This window comes from Scyliorhinus torazame, chromosome 6 (genome assembly GCF_047496885.1).
Source record: "Scyliorhinus torazame isolate Kashiwa2021f chromosome 6, sScyTor2.1, whole genome shotgun sequence".
In the NCBI taxonomy this organism is placed as follows: Eukaryota; Metazoa; Chordata; class Chondrichthyes; order Carcharhiniformes; family Scyliorhinidae; genus Scyliorhinus; species Scyliorhinus torazame.
This window is the reverse complement of record NC_092712.1, coordinates 11,166,560-11,182,553: the sequence shown is the minus strand read 5'-3', so window position 1 is coordinate 11,182,553 and position 15,994 is coordinate 11,166,560. Positions and strand designations below refer to the sequence as shown.

At 58.7% G+C, this 15,994-nt stretch overlaps 1 protein-coding gene across 3 annotated transcripts in view; it reads left to right on the top strand.

Annotated features, from left to right (window-relative positions):
- Positions 1-6,933, top strand: part of LOC140424670 (flap endonuclease 1-like) — a 210,634-nt gene extending 203,701 nt beyond the window's left edge. For all 3 annotated transcript variants that reach the window (XM_072507934.1, XM_072507935.1, XM_072507933.1), the window contains exons 11-12: positions 690-834; positions 4,794-6,933. In XM_072507934.1, coding sequence (XP_072364035.1) covers positions 690-834; positions 4,794-4,988 — 340 coding nt within the window. In that variant the 3' untranslated portion in view covers positions 4,989-6,933. The remainder of the gene's footprint in view (positions 1-689; positions 835-4,793) is intronic.
- Positions 6,934-15,994: the final 9,061 nt, after the last annotated feature.

The following is a 15,994-nucleotide window of genomic DNA, read 5'->3' as shown; positions in this document are numbered from 1 at the left end:
ATGCTTCCACATCCTTCCTATAATGCGGCGACCAGAATTGCACGCAATACTCCAAATGCGGCCGCACCAGAGTTTTGTACAGCTGCAACATGACCTCATGGCTCCGAAACTCAATCCCTCCACCAATAAAAGCTAACACACCGTACGCCTTCTTCCCAACCCTCTCAACCTGGGTGGCAACGTTCAGGGATCTATGTACATGGACACCGTGATCTCTCTGCTCATCCACACTGCCAAGAATCTTACCATTAGCCCAGTACTCAGTCTTCCTGTTATTCCTTCCAAAACGAATCACCTCACACTTTTCTGCATTAAACTCCATTTGCCACCTCTCAGCCCAGCGCTGCAGCTTATCTATGTCCCTCTGTAACTTGTAACATCCTTCCGCACTGTCCACAACTCCACCGACTTTAGTGTCATCTGCAAATTTACTCACCCATCCTTCTACGCCCTCCTCCAGGTCATTTATAAAATGACAAACAGCAGTGGCCCCAAAACAGATCCTTGTGGTACACCACTAGTAACTGGACTCCAGTCTGAACACTTCCCATCAACCACCACCCGTTGTCTTCTTCCAGCTAGCCAATTTCTGATCCAAACTGCTAAATCACCCTGAATCCCATGCTTCCGTGAGGCCTGTTTGATCGGGAATCTTATTACTTCCAGAGTTTTGTCTGTGTGTTTTTCAGGGAGAAGCGGGTTCGGAATCGGATTCAGCGACTCCGGGAGTCGTTACGTGGTGTGGAACGTCGGTGTAAGACTTTCACTGCGGAGCGACAGACACGCCTCGATGAGTTTTACACAAAAGTGAAGACATATAACTACAAGAAAGAGGTGCGAGCTCCCATTAGCCACAACACCACCAAAGGACATCCCATAATATGTCTCAGACATGCAACAGCACAGGGCCAACCGTGCCTCAGAATACACAGGCCTTGTCTCCGAGGCAGAATATTCCCGTGACTCTCTGGGTGAGATCTTCCTGCCGTCCTCACCCGGGGGGGGGGGGGGGGTCCGGGGTCCAGCCCCGCCTTTCCTCACCGGGGGGGGGGGGGTCCGGGGTCCAGCCCCGCCTTTCCTCACCGGGGGGGGGGGGGGTCCGGGGTCCGGCCCCGCCTTTCCTCACCGGGGAGGGTGGGGAGTCCGGGGTCCGGCCCCGCCTTTCCTCACCGGGGGGGGGGGGTCCGGGGCCCAGCCCCGCCTTTCCTCACCGGGGGGGGGGGGGGTCCGGGGTCCGGCCCCGCCTTTCCTCACCGGGGAGGGTGGGGGAGTCCGGGGTCCGGCCCCGCCTTTCCTCACCGGGGGGTGGGGGCGTGGGGTCCGGGGTCCAACCCCCGCCTGTCCTCACCAGGGGGGGGGGGGGAGTCCGGGGTCCGGCCCCGCCTTTCCTCACCGGGGGGGGGGGGGTCCGGGGCCCAGCCCCGCCTGTCCTCACCGGGGGGGGGGGGGGGGGGTCCGGGGTCCGGCCCCGCCTGTCCTCACCGGGGGGGGGGGGGGGGGGGTCCGGGGTCCAGGGTCCAGCCCCGCCTGTCCTCACCGGGGAGGGTGGGGAGTCCGGGGTCCGGCCCCGCCTTTCCTCACCGGGGGGGGGGGGTCCAGGGCCCAGCCCCGCCTTTCCTCACCGGGGGGGGGGGGGGTCCGGGGTCCGGCCCCGCCTGTCCTCACCGGGGGGGGGGGGGGTCCGGGGTCCGGCCCCGCCTGTCCTCACCGGGGGGGGGGGGGGGGTCCGGGGTCCAGCCCCGCCTTTCCTCACCGGGGGGGGGGGTCCGGGGTCCAGCCCCGCCTGTCCTCACCGGGGAGGGGTGGGGAGTCCGGGGTCCGGCCCCGCCTGTCCTCACCGGGGGGGGGGGGGGGGGGGGGGTCCGGGGTCCGGCCCCCGCCTGTCCTCACCGGGGGGGGGTTCCGGGGTCCGGCCCCGCCTTTCCTCACCGGTGTGGGGGGGGGGGGGGGGGGTCCGGGGTCCAGCCCCGCCTGTCCTCACCGGGGGGGGGTTCCGGGGTCCGGCCCCGCCTGTCCTCACCGGGGGGGGGGGGGGGGTCCGGGGTCCAGGGTCCAGCCCCGCCTGTCCTCACCGGGGAGGGTGGGGAGTCCGGGGTCCGGCCCCGCCTTTCCTCACCGGGGGGGGGGGTCCGGGGCCCAGCCCCCGCCTTTCCTCACCGGGGGGGGGGGGGTCCGGGGTCCGGCCCCCGCCTGTCCTCACCGGGGGGGGGGGGGGGTCCGGGGTCCGGCCCCGCCTGTCCTCACCGGGGGGGGGGGGGGGTCCGGGGTCCAGCCCCGCCTTTCCTCACCGGGGGGGGGGGGTCCGGGGTCCAGCCCCGCCTGTCCTCACCGGGGAGGGTGGGGAGTCCGGGGTCCGGCCCCGCCTGTCCTCACCGGGGGGGGGGGGGGGGGGTCCGGGGTCCGGCCCCGCCTGTCCTCACCGGGGGGGGGGTTCCGGGGTCCGGCCCCGCCTTTCCTCACCGGTGTGGGGGGGGGGGGGGGGGTCCGGGGTCCAGCCCCGCCTGTCCTCACCGGGGGGGGTTCCGGGGTCCGGCCCCGCCTTTCCTCACCGGTGTTGGGGGGGGGGGGGGTCCGGGGTCCAGCCCCGCCTGTCCTCACCGGGGGGGGGGGGGGGGTCTGGGGTCCGGCCCGCCTGTCCACCGGGGGGGGGGGTGGGGGGGGGGGTCTCTGGCCCTGCTTACGCCATACCCACCGCACGGGATTTCCGGTGTGAGCGTGGCACTCCCTCACACACTCTCACTTTCTCCCACACTCTCTCTCTCTCTCTCACACTCCCTCACACTCTCACACACCTTCCTTACTCACACTCTCTCCCACTCTCGCTCTCTCTCTCACTCCCTCACACACTCTCACTTTCTCCCACACTCTCCCTCACACTCTCTCACACACTTCCTTACTCACACTCCTCGCTCTCTCTCTCACTCTCTCCCACACTCTCACCCTCTCCCTCTCCACTCTCTCTCTCACACACTCTCTATCTCTCTCTGCACTCTCTCACACTCTCCCTCACACACTCTCTTTCACATACTCTCCCTCACACTCTCTCTCTCTCTCTCACACTCCCTCGCACTCTCTCTCCCACACACTCTCTCTCACTCTCTCTCTCTCACACATTCTCCCTCACACTCTCTCCCTCACACTCTCTCCCTCACACTCTCTCACACTCTCCCTCACACTCTCTCTCTCCCTCACACTCTCCCCTCACACTCTCCCTCACACACTCTCCTCACACTCTCCCTCACACTCTCCCTCACACTCTCCCTCACACTCTCCCTCACACGCTCTCTCACACTCGCTCTCACACTCGCTCTCACACTCTCTCACACTCTCTCTCTCACACTCTCTCTCACACTCTCTCTCACACTTTCTCTCACACACTCTCTCTCTCTGCCACACTCTCTCACACACTCTCTCGCTCTCTCACTCTCTCTCTCTCCCACACTCTCGCTCTCTCGCTCTCTCCCTCTCTCTCACTCACTCTCTCACTCTCTCTCTCACACTTGCTCTATCTCTCTCTCTCACACTCACCCTCACACTTTCTCTCACACTCTCTCTCTCTCACACTCTCTCTCTCACTTTCTCTCACACTCTCTCTCTCTGCCACACTCTCACACACACTCTCTCCCTCTCTCTCACTCCCTCTCACTCCCTCTCTCCCACACTCTCCATCTCTCTCTCACTCTCTCCCACACTCTCGCTCTCTCACTCACTCTCTCTCACACCCTCTCACACTCGCTCTATCTCTCTCTCACTCTCTCACACTCTCTCTCCCCCACACTCTCTCTCACACCCTCTCACACTCGCTCTATCTCTCTCTCACTCTCTCACACTCTCTCTCCCCCACACTCTCTCTCACACTCTCCCTCACACTCTCTCCCACACTCTCACACACTCTCCCTCACACTCTCTCTCTCACACTCTCTCTCTCTCCTTCACACTCTCTCTCTCACACTTTCTCTCACACACTCTCTCTCTCTGCCACACTCTCTCACACACTCTCTCCCTCTCTCTCACTCCGCCTCTCCCACACTCTCCCTCTCTCTCTCCCTCTCTCTCCCACACTCTCGCTCTCTCCCTCTCTCACTCACTCTCTCTCACTCACTCTCTCTCACACACTCTCTCTCACACTCGCTCTATCTCACTCTCTCACTCTCTCACACTCGCCCTCACACTCTCTCTCTCACATACTCTCCCTCACACTCTCTCTCACACTCTCTCTCTCTCTCACACTCTCTCTCACACTTTCTCTCACACACTCTCTCTCTCTGCTACACTCTCTCACACACTCTCTCCCTCTCTCTCACTCCCCCTCTCCCACACTCTCCCTCTCTCTCTCACTCTCTCCCACACTCTCGCTCTCTCCCTCTCTCACTCACTCTCTCTCAACACACTCTCTCATACTCGCTCTATCTCTCTCTCTCTCTCGCACACTCTCCCTCACACTCTCTCTCTCCCTCACACTCTCTCTCCCACACACTCTCCCACACACTCTCCCACACTCTCCCACACACTCTCCCACACTCTCTCACACTTTCTCTCACACACTCTCTCTCTCACACTCTCTCTCTCACACTCTCTCTCTCTCTCTCACACTCTCGCTCTCTCCCTCTCTCACTCACTCTCTCTCACCACTCTCCCTCACACTCTCTCTCTCCCTCACACTCTCTCACACACTCTCTCTCTCCCTCACACTCTCTCTCTTTTTCTCTCATTAACTCTCTCACTCTTTTTCTCTCATTAACTCTCTCTCTTTTTCTCTCATTAACTCTCACTCTCTCTCTCTCTCTCCGCAGGATGAGTCCTACTTCCGGACCACTCTGAAGAGACGTAAAGCTGTGAAGAGGAATCTGGGCAGGGTCCCGCTGCGTCGCTACGTCCGGGTCCAGGGCAAAGCAACCGTTCCCAGCATGCTCTGTGAGCCAGCCTTGCCCACCCAGCCAGCGGAGGCCGCAGAATATTCTCGACTCTCTCCAGGCCATGTGACCTGAACTTCCCTCTGTGCTCACTCTCCGTTTCACCCCCCCCCCCCCCCCCCCCCCAGGATTGGACAGGCTGCCCTGAGGAATGGGGCAATCCGATGGGGTTAACGATGTCCGATGCTGATGGACAGCAGAGTGACAACCCATTCAGGGATTGTAAACGCTGCCTTACCTAGTCAAATAGTCGCATGAGTGAACCAGGTGGGTTTTTACGACAATTGACAATGGTTTCATTGACGTCATTCGGCTTTTTAATTCCAGGTTTTTATTGAGTTTAAGTTTCGCCAGCTGCTGTGGCGAGGTTCGATCCCAGGACCCCCGGAGCGTTACTCTGGGTCTCTGGTTTACTGTTCCAGTCACAATACCATTGCACCCCCACCTCCCCTGACTGCACTGCAGGTCACCAGGTCAGTCAAGGAGCCTCCGTGGGATTTCTGACCATCTGACCATGACACATTCCTGCCCCCGGAACGGGTGTGGGGGGCTGACCCCAGCAGCTCCTGGGGTAATGGAACAGTACAGCACAGTACAGGCCATTCGGCCCACGATGTTGTGCCGACCATTTATCCTAAACGAAGATCAACCTAACCTAGACCCCTTCAATTTACTGCTGTCCATGTGCCTGTCTAAGAGTCGCTTAAATGTCCCCAATGACCGACTCCACCACCTCTGCTGGCAGTGATTCCACACACCCACCACTCTCTGTGTAAAGAACCTACCTCTGACATCTCCCCCTACACCTTCCTCCAATCACCTTAAAGTTATGTCCCCTCGTGACAGCCATTTCCGCCCTGGAGAAAAGTCTCTGGCTATCCACTCTATCCATGCCTCTCATCACCTTGTCCACCTCTATCAAGTCACCTCTCTGCCTTCTTCGCTCCAGGGAGAAAAGCCCTCGCTCCCTCAACCTTTCTTATCAGACATGCCCCCCAGTCCAGGCAGCATCCTGGTAAATCTCCTCTGTACCCTCGCCAAACCATCCACATCCTTCCTATAATGAGGCGACCAGACCTGGACACAATATTCTAAGTGTGGTCTAACCAGGGTTTTATAAAGCTGCAGCAAAACCTCACGGCTCTTAAACTCAATCCCCCTGTTAATGAAAGCCAACACACCATACGCCTTCTTCACAACCCTATCAACCTGGGTGGCAACTTTGGGGGATCTATATACGTGGACCCCAAGATCCCTCTGTCCCTCCACACTTTCAAGAATCCTGCCTTTCACCCTGGATTCAGCATTCAAATTCGACCTTCCAAAATGAATCACTTCACATTTATCAGGGTTGAACTCCATCTGCCACTTCTCAGCCCAGCTCTGCATCCTGTCAATGTCCTGTTGTAACCTGCAACAGCCCTCAACACTATCTACAACTCCCCCAACCTTCGTGTCATCGGCAAACTTACTAACCCACCCTTCCACTCCCTCATCCAAGGCATTTATAAAAACCACAAAGAGCCGAGGTCCCAGAACAGATCCCTGCGGGGACACCACTGGTCACCGACCTCCAGGTGGAATAGCTTCCATCCACTACCACTCGCTGTCTTCTATTGGCCAGCCAATTCTGTATCCAGACAGCCAAATTCCCCTGTATCCCATGCCTCCTGACTTTCTGAATGAGCCTACCATGGGGAACCTTATCAAAACCTTACTGAAATCCATATACACCACATCCACTGCCCGACCTTCATCAATGTGCCTCGTCACATCCTCAAAGAATTTAATGAGGCTTGTGAGGCCTGACCTGCCCCTCACAAAGCCACGCTGACTATCTTTAATCAAACTATGTTTTTCTAAATAATCATAAGTCCTCAGCGGGATTCTCCGACCCCGCGCTGGGCCGGGGAATCGCCGGGGGGGGGCGGCGTGAATCCCGCCCCGACGCTGGCTGCCGAATTCTCCAGTGGCGGGGGGCGGGAATCGCGGCGGCCGCTGGCGGCGCCCCCTGGCAGCGCCCCCCCCCCCCCCCTGGCCCGCGATGGGCCTGTTTCCGGCCGGTCCCGCCGGCGTAAATCAAACCAGGTCCGTACCGGCGGCACCTGGCTCTGTGGGCGGCCTGCGGAGTCCTCGGGGGGGGGGGGGGGGGGGCGGGGGGGGCACGGGGGATCTAGCCCCAGGGAGTGCCCCCACGGTGGCCTGGCCCGCGATCGGGGCCCACCGATCGGCGGGCGGGCCTGTGCCGTGGGGGCACTCTTTCCCTCCGCGCCGGCCTAGCCCCTGAAGGTCCGGAAGATTCCGCACCTTCCGGGCTGCCCGATGGCGGAGTGGTTCACCCCACTCCTCGGCGCCGGGACCCCCGCCCTGCCGGGTAGGGGGGAATCCCGCCCCCTATCTCTCAGAATCCTCTCCAATATTTTGCTCACCACAGACGTAAGTCTGATGGGTCTGTAATTCCCAGGGATTTCCCTATTCCCTTTCTTGAACAGGGCAACAACATGGGTTATGGGGATAGGGTGGAGGTGTGGGCTTAAATAGGGCGCTCTTTCCAAGGGCTGGCGCGGACTCGATGGGCTGAATGGACTCCTCCTGCACTGTAAATTCTGTGATTCTATGAGAGGTTGAGGGTGGGGTTGCTGGTTCTGTGGGGAGCTGCTGGTGTCTGGGGGGCTGCTGGTGTCTGGGGGGCTGCTGGTGTCTGAGACAGGCTGCTGGTGTCTGGGACGGGCTGCTGGTGTCTGGGACAGGCTGCTGGTGTCTGGGGCGGGTTGCTGGTGTCTGGGAGAGGGCTGCTGGTGTCTGGGACAGGCTGCTGGTGTCTGGGACGGGCTGCTGGTGTCTGGGACAGGCTGCTGGTGTCTGGGGCGGGTTGCTGGTGTCTGGGAGAGGGCTGCTGGTGTCTGGGGGTGGGCTGCTGGTGTCTAGGGCGGGCTGCTGGTGTCTGGGAGAGGGCTGCTGGTGTCTGGGACGGGCTGCTGGTGTCTGGGACGGGCTGCTGGTGTCTGGGGCGGGTTGCTGGTGTCTGGGAGAGGGCTGCTGGTGTCTGGGGCGGGCTGCTGGTGTCTGGGGGTGGGCTGTTGTCTGGGAGAGGGCTGCTGGTGTCTGAGACAGGCTGCTGGTGTCTGGGAGAGGGCTGCTGGTGTCTGGGATGGGCTGCTGGTGCCTGGGGCGGGTTGCTGGTGTCTGGGAGAGGGCTGCTGGTGTCTGGGACGGGCTGCTGGTGTCTGGGGCGGGTTGCTGGTGTCTGGGGGTGGGCTGTTGTCTGGGAGAGAGCTGCTGGTGTCTGGGGGTGGGCTGTTGTCTGGGAGAGGGCTGCTGGTGTCTGGGGTGCTGTTGGGTGAGCTGCTGGTATCTGGGGACGGGCTGCTGGTGTCTGAGGTGGGCTGCTGGTGTCTGGGGGTGGGCTGTTTGGGAGAGGGCTGCTGGTGTCGGGTGGTGTCTGGGGTGACTGCTGGTGTCTGGGGTGGGCTGCTGGTGTGTGGGGTGGTGTCTGGGGTGACTGCTGGTGTCTGGGAAAGAGCTGCTGGTGTCTGGGGTGGTGTCTGCGGTGACTGCTGGTGTCTGGGGTGGGCTGCTGGTGTGTGGGGTGGTGTCTGGGGTGACTGCTGGTGTCTGGGAAAGAGCTGCTGGTGTCTGGGGTGGTGTCTGCGGTGACTGCTGGTGTCTGTGGTGGGCTGCTGGTGTGGGGTGGTGTCTGGGGTGGGCTGCTGGTGTCTGGGGTGGGCTGTTGTCTGGGAGAGGGCTGCTGGTGTCTGGGGGTGGGCTGTTGTCTGGGAGAGGGCTGCTGGAGTCTGGGGGTGGGCTGTTGTCTGGGAGAGGGCTGCTGGTGTCTGGGGGTGGGCTGTTGTCTGGGTGAGGGCTGCTGGTGTCTGGGGTGGGCTGCTGGTGTCTGGGAGAGGGCTGCTGGTGTCTGGGGGTGGGCTGTTGTCTGGGTGAGGGCTGCTGGTGTCTGGGGTGGGCTGCTGGTGTCTGGGAGAGGGCTGCTGGTGTCTGGGAGAGGGCTGCTGGTGTCTGGGAGAGGGCTGCTGGTGTCTGGGGTGGTGTCTGCGGTGACTGCTGGTGTCTGGGGTGGGCTGCTGGTGTGGGGTGGTGTCTGGGGTGGGCTGCTGGTGTCTGGGGTGGGCTGTTGTCTGGGAGAGGGCTGCTGGTGTCTGGGGGTGGGCTGTTGTCTGGGAGAGGGCTGCTGGTGTCTGGGGGTGGGCTGTTGTCTGGGTGAGGGCTGCTGGTGTCTGGGGTGGGCTGCTGGTGTCTGGGAGAGGGCTGCTGGTGTCTGGGAGAGGGCTGCTGGTGTCTGGGAGAGGGCTGCTGGTGTCTGGGGGTGGGCTGTTGTCTGGGGGTAGGCTGTTGTCTGGGTGAGGGCTGCTGGTGTCTGGGGGTAGGCTGTTGTCTGGGACGGGCTGCTGGTGTCTGGGGTGGGCTGCTGGTGTCTGGGAGAGGGCTGCTGGTGTCTGGGGGTGGGCTGTTGTCTGGATGAGGGCTGCTGGTGTCTGGGGTGGGCTGCTGGTGTCTGGGAGAGGGCTGCTGGTGTCTGGGAGAGGGCTGCTGGTGTCTGGGAGAGGGCTGCTGGTGTCTGGGGTGGTGTCTGCGGTGACTGCTGGTGTCTGGGGTGGGCTGCTGGTGTGGGGTGGTGTCTGGGGTGGGCTGCTGGTGTCTGGGGTGGGCTGTTGTCTGGGAGAGGGCTGCTGGTGTCTGGGGTGGGCTGTTGTCTGGGAGAGGGCTGCTGGTGTCTGGGGGTGGGCTGTTGTCTGGGAGAGGGCTGCTGGTGTCTGGGGGTGGGCTGTTGTCTGGGTGAGGGCTGCTGGTGTCTGGGGTGGGCTGCTGGTGTCTGGGAGAGGGCTGCTGGTGTCTGGGGGTGGGCTGTTGTCTGGGTGAGGGCTGCTGGTGTCTGGGGTGGGCTGCTGGTGTCTGGGAGAGGGCTGCTGGTGTCTGGGGGTGGGCTGTTGTCTGGGGGTAGGCTGTTGTCTGGGTGAGGGCTGCTGGTGTCTGGGGGTGGGCTGTTGTCTGGGACGGGCTGCTGGTGTCTGGGGGTGGGCTGCTGGTGTCTGGGAGAGGGCTGCTGGTGTCTGGGGGTGGGCGGTTGTCTGGGAGAGGGCTGCTGGTGTCTCTGGTGGGCTGCTGGTGTCTCTGGTGGGCTGCTGGTTCCTCTCCTCCTTACACCCTATTGGCTGCCAACCATGCCAACCATCACAGCTCCTGCCTTTCCTGGCCTATCAGAAAGGCCCCAGACTCTCAATCCCTGATTGGATGATTCAGAATGAGTGAACCCCCCCTATCCCCCACCCCCAGTGTTTGGGTATTTCCTCCGCAGAATACACTCTGCCCTCCCACACAGTTTGTTTGTGAGTGAATCTCCGCTTGAGCGTGACTTTGGAATGTGCTGACACAGTCGGTGTTAATGAATGTTTACATCAGCATTGTTTTGATGCACTGAGAGAGAGGATCCAGCAACAAACACTCACACCAAACCGCTTCAGAGAAGCAAGGGCAGGTCGAGAGCTTTCAGTGAAGAGCGAACACAGCAGGGAGCGTTTACCCGGCAGTGACGAAAGAATCCGCTCCCACAAGGAAAAGTGGACAAGATCCTCAAAGCTGCATCGCAAACAATCGCGAACGGTCCCAACTGCAAACATTCCTTCGATTACTGCCTCCCAAATACTCTCCGTGTTCTACCTGTCCTGGGAGTGTTTGATGGGGACAGTGTAGAGGGAGCTTTACTCTGTATCTAACCCCGTGCTGTACCTGTCCTGGGAGTGTTTGATGGGGACAGAGTAGAGGGAGCTTTACTCCGTATCTAACCCCGTGCTGTACCTGTCCTGAGTGTGTTTGATGGGGACAGTGGAGAGGGAGCTTTACTCTGTACCTAACCCCGTGCTGTACCTGTCCTGGGAGTGTTTACTGGGGACAGTGTAGAGGGAGGTTTACTCTGTATCTAACCCCGTGCTGTACCTGTCCTGGGAGTGTTTGATGGGGACCGTGTAGAGGGAGCTTTACTCTGTATCTGACCCCGTGCTGTATCTGTCCTGGGAGTGTTTGATGGGGACAGTGTAGAGGGAGCTTTACTCTGTACCTAACGCCGTGCTGTACCTGTCCTGGGAGTGTTTGATGGGGACAGTGTAGAGGGAGCTTTACTCTGTAACTAACCCCGTGCTGTACCTGTCCTGGGAGTGTTTGATGGGGACAGTGTAGAGGGAGCTTTACTCTGTAACTAACCCTGTGCTGTACCTGTCCTGGGAGTGTTTGATGGGGACAGTGTAGAGGGAGCTTTACTCTGTACCTAACCCCGTGCTGTACCTGTCCTGGGAGTGTTTGATGGGGACAGTGTAGAGGGAGCTTTACTCTGTATCTAACCCCGTGCTGGTCCTGTCCCGGGAGTGTTTACTGGGGACAGTGTAGAGGAAGCTTTACTCTGTACCTAACCCCGTGCTGTACCTGTCCTGGGAGTGTTTGATGGGGACAGTGTAGAGGGAGCTTTACTCTGTAACTAATCCCGTGCTGTACCTGTCCTGGGAGTGTTTGATGGGGACAGTGTAGAGGGAGCTTTACTCTGTAACTAACCCCGTGCTGTACCTGTCCTGGGAGTGTTTGAAGGGGACAGTGTATAGGGAGCTTTACTCTGTATCTAACCCCGTGCTGTACCTGTCCTGGGAGTGTTTGATGGGGACAGTGTAGAGGGAGCTTTACTCTGTATCTAACCCCGTGCTGGACCTGTCCAGGGAGTGTGTGATGGGGACAGTGTAGAGGGAGCTTTACTCTGTATCTAACCCCGTGCTGTTCCTGTCCTGGGAGCGTTTGATGGGGACAGTGTAGAGTGAGCGTTACTCTGTATCTAACCCCGTGCTGTACCTGTCCTGGGAGTGTTTGATGGGGACAGTGTAGAGGGAGCTTTACTCTATATCTAATCCCGTGCTGTACCTGTCCAGGGAGTGTTTGATGAGGACAGAGTAGAGGGAGCTTTACTCTGTATCTAACTCCTTGCTGTACCTCTCCTGGGAGTGTTTGATGGGGACAGTGTAGAGGCAGCTTTACTCTGTATCTAACCCCGTGCTGTACCTGTCCTGGGAGTGTTTGACGGGGACAGTGTAGAGGGAGCTTTACTCTGTATCTAACCCCGTGCTGTACCTGTCCTTGTAGTGTTTGATGGGGACATTGTAGAGGGAGCTTTACTCTGTATCTAACCCCGTGCTGGTCCTGTCCCGGGAGTGTTTTCTGGGAACAGTGTAGAGGGAGCTTTACTCTGTACCTAACCCCGTGCTGTACCTGTCCTGGGAGTGTGTGATGGGGACAGTGTAGAGGGAGCTTTACTCTGTATCTAACCCCGTGCTGTACCTGTCCTGGGAGTGTTTGATGGGGACCGTGTAGAGGGAGCTTTACTCTATATCTAACCCCGTGCTGTACCTGTCCTGGGAGTGTTTGATGGGGACAGTGTAGAGGGAGCTTTACTCTGTATCTAACCCCGTGCTGTACCTGTCCTGGGAGTGTTTGATGGGGACAGTGTAGAGGGAGCTTTACTCTGTACCTAACCCCGTGCTGTACCTGTCCTGGGAGTGTTTGATGGGGACAGTGTAGAGGGAGCTTTACTCTGTAACTAACCCCGTGCTGTACCTGTCCTGGGAGTGTTTTCTGGGAACAGTGTAGAGGGAGCTTTACTCTGTATCTAACCCCGTGCTGTACCTGTCCTGGGAGTGTTTGATGGGGACAGTGTAGTGGGAGCTTTACTCTCTATCTAACCCCGTGCTGTACCTGTCCTGCGAGTGTTTGATGGGGACAGTGTAGAGGGAGCTTTACTCTGTATCTAACCCTGTGCTGGACCTGTCCCGGGAGTGTTTGATGGGGACAGTGTAGAGGGAGCTTTACTCTGTAACCCCGTGCTGTACCTGTCCTGGGAGTGTTTGATGGGGACAGTGTAGTGGGAGCTTTACTCTGTATCTAACCCCGTGCTGTACCTGTCCTGGGAGTGTTTGATGGGGACAGTGTAGAGGGAGCTTTACTCTGTAACCCCGTGCTTTACCTGTCCTGGGAGTGTTTGATGGGGACAGTGTAGAGGGAGCTTTAATCTGTAACCCCGTGCTGTACCTGTCCTGGGAGTGTTTGATGGGGACAGTGTAGAGGGAGCTTTACTCTGTATCTAACCCCGTGCTGTACCTGTCCTGGGAGTGTTTGATTGCCTGGACAGTATTTCCATTTTGCACTCTGATAGCCCTCTGCTCCTAAACCCAAAACATAAGACCATAGACATAGGAAGAGAATTAGGCCACATTTTTCTCATCCTCCATTCTCCTGCCTTCTCCCATATCCCCTTATTAATCAAGAACCTATCTCTGTCTTAAAGACACTCAGTGATTTGGCCTCCACAGCCTTCTGCGGCAAAGAGTTCCACAGATTCACCACCCTCTGGCTGAAGAAATTCCTCCTCATCTCTGTTTTAAAGGATCGTCCCTTTAGTCTGAGATGGTGTCCTCTGGTTCTAGTTTTTCCTACAAGTGGAAACATTCTCTCCACGTCCACTCTATCCAGGCCTCGCAGTATCCTGTAAGTTTCAATAAGATCCCCCCTCATCCTTCTAAACTCCGAGTACAGACCCAGAGTCCTCAAACGTTCCTCATACGACAAGCTCTTCATTCCATGGATCATTCTTGTGAACCTCCTCTGGATACAGAGTGGGTGAAAGCGATGGGTCTAGGCTGGGTTTGGAATGTTGGGAAGTTGCCTCCGGGAGAGGGGATGTCTGGGAGTTAATTTCCAATCAATTTCCTTTCTGTGTTCTCGTCTGTTCCTGTGATTGTAACTGTGTCTCACTGTCGCGGGAAATAAAACAAATGTAGATTTTTAGTTGATGTAAATTTGCCGGATGACATTTTGTTGTGAACCTTGGAGATTGGAGATGTTTATTCTGAGACAGGTGTGTGGTGGGAGATTCTGGAGCGCATGGAGTCGGAGCTGTGATTATTTCGCTCACAGACCAGAACCAACTGGGGATTGAAGAGCTCAACATGACAAAGTTTCAGAATCGATCAGAGACTCCACATCACATCAAATACTGCATCAATGCTGACCCTCTGACAGTGCAGCGCTCCCTCAGGACTGACCCTCTGACAGTGCGGCACTCCCTCAGTACTGACCCTCTGACAGTGCGGCACTCCCTCAGTACTGACCCTCTGACAGTGCAGCGCTCCCTCAGGACTGACCCTCTGACAGTGCGGCACTCCCTCAGTACTGACCCTCTGACAGTGCAGCGCTCCCTCAGGACTGACCCTCTGACAGTGCGGCATTCCCTCAGGACTGACTCTCTGACAGTGCAGCACTCCCTCAGTACTGACCCTCTGACAGTGCAGCACTCCCTCAGTACTGACCCTCTGACAGTGCGGCACTCCCTCAGTACTGACCCTCTGACAGTGCAGCACTCCCTCAGTACTGACCCTCTGACAGTTTGGCACTCCCTCAGTACTGACCCTCGGACAGTGCAGCACTCCCTCAGTACTGACCCTCTGACAGTTTGGCACTCCCTCAGTACTGACCCTCTGACAGCGCAGCACTCCCTCAGTACTGACCCTCTGACAGTGCGGCACTCCCTCAGTACTGACCCTCTGACAGTGCAGCACTCCCTCAGTACTGACCCTCTGACAGTGCAGCGCTCCCTCAGTACTGACCCTCTGACAGTGCAGCACTCCCTCAGTACTGACCCTCTGACAGTGCGGCACTCCCTCAGTACTGACCCTCTGACAGTGCAGCGCTCCCTCAGTACTGACCCTCTGACAGTTTGGCACTCCCTCAGTACTGACCCTCGGACAGTGCAGCACTCCCTCAGTACTGACCCTCTGACAGTTTGGCACTCCCTCAGTACTGACCCTCTGACAGCGCAGCACTCCCTCAGTACTGACCCTCTGACAGTGCGGCACTCCCTCAGTACTGACCCTCTGACAGTGCAGCACTCCCTCAGTACTGACCCTCTGACAGTGCAGCGCTCCCTCAGTACTGACCCTCTGACAGTGCGGCACTCCCTCAGTACTGACCCTCTGACAGTGCAGCACTCCCTCAGTACTGACCCTCTGACAGTGCAGCACTCCCTCAGTACTGACCCTCTGACAGTGCAGCGCTCCCTCAGTACTGACCCTCGGACAGTGCAGCACTCCCTCAGTACTGACCCTCTGACAGTTTGGCACTCCCTCAGTACTGACCCTCTGACAGCGCAGCACTCCCTCAGTACTGACCCTCTGACAGTGCGGCACTCCCTCAGTACTGACCCTCTGACAGTGCAGCACTCCCTCAGTACTCACCCTCTGACAGTGCAGCACTCCCTCAGTACTCACCCTCTGACAGTGCAACACTCCCTCAGTATTGACCCTCTGACAGTGCGGCACTTTCTCAGTACTCACCCTCTGACAGTGCAGTACTCCCTCAGTACTGACCCTCTGACAGTGCGGCACTCCCTCAGTACTGACCCTCTGACAGTGCAGCACTCCCCCAGTACTGACCCTCTGACAGTGCAGCACTCCCTCAGTACTGATCCTCTGACAGTGCAGCACTCCCTCAGTACTGACCCTCTCACAGTGCAGCACTCCCCCAGTACTGACCCTCTGACAGTGCGGCACTCCCTCAGTACTGATCCTGTGCAGCGCTCCCTCAGTACTGACCCTCTGACAGTGCAGCACTCCCTCAGTACTGACCCTCTGACAGTGCGGCACTCCCTCAGTACTGACCCTCTGACAGTGGAGCGCTCCCTCAGTACTGACCCTCTGACAGTGCAGCACTCCCTCAGTACTGACCCTCTGACAGTGCAGCACTCCCTCAGTACTGACCCTCTGACAGTGCAGCACTCCCTCAGTACTGACCCTCTGACAGTGCAGCACTCCCTCAGTACTGACCCTCTGACAGTGCAGCACTCCCTCAGTACTGACCCTCTGACAGTGCAGCAATCCCTCAGTACTGACCCTCTGACAGTGCAGCACTCCCTCAGTACTGACCATCTGACAGTGCAGCACTCCCTCAGTACTGACCCTCTGACAGTGCAGCACTCCCTCAGTACTGACCCTCTGACAGTGCAGCACTCCCTCAGTACTGACCCTCTGACAGTGCAGCAA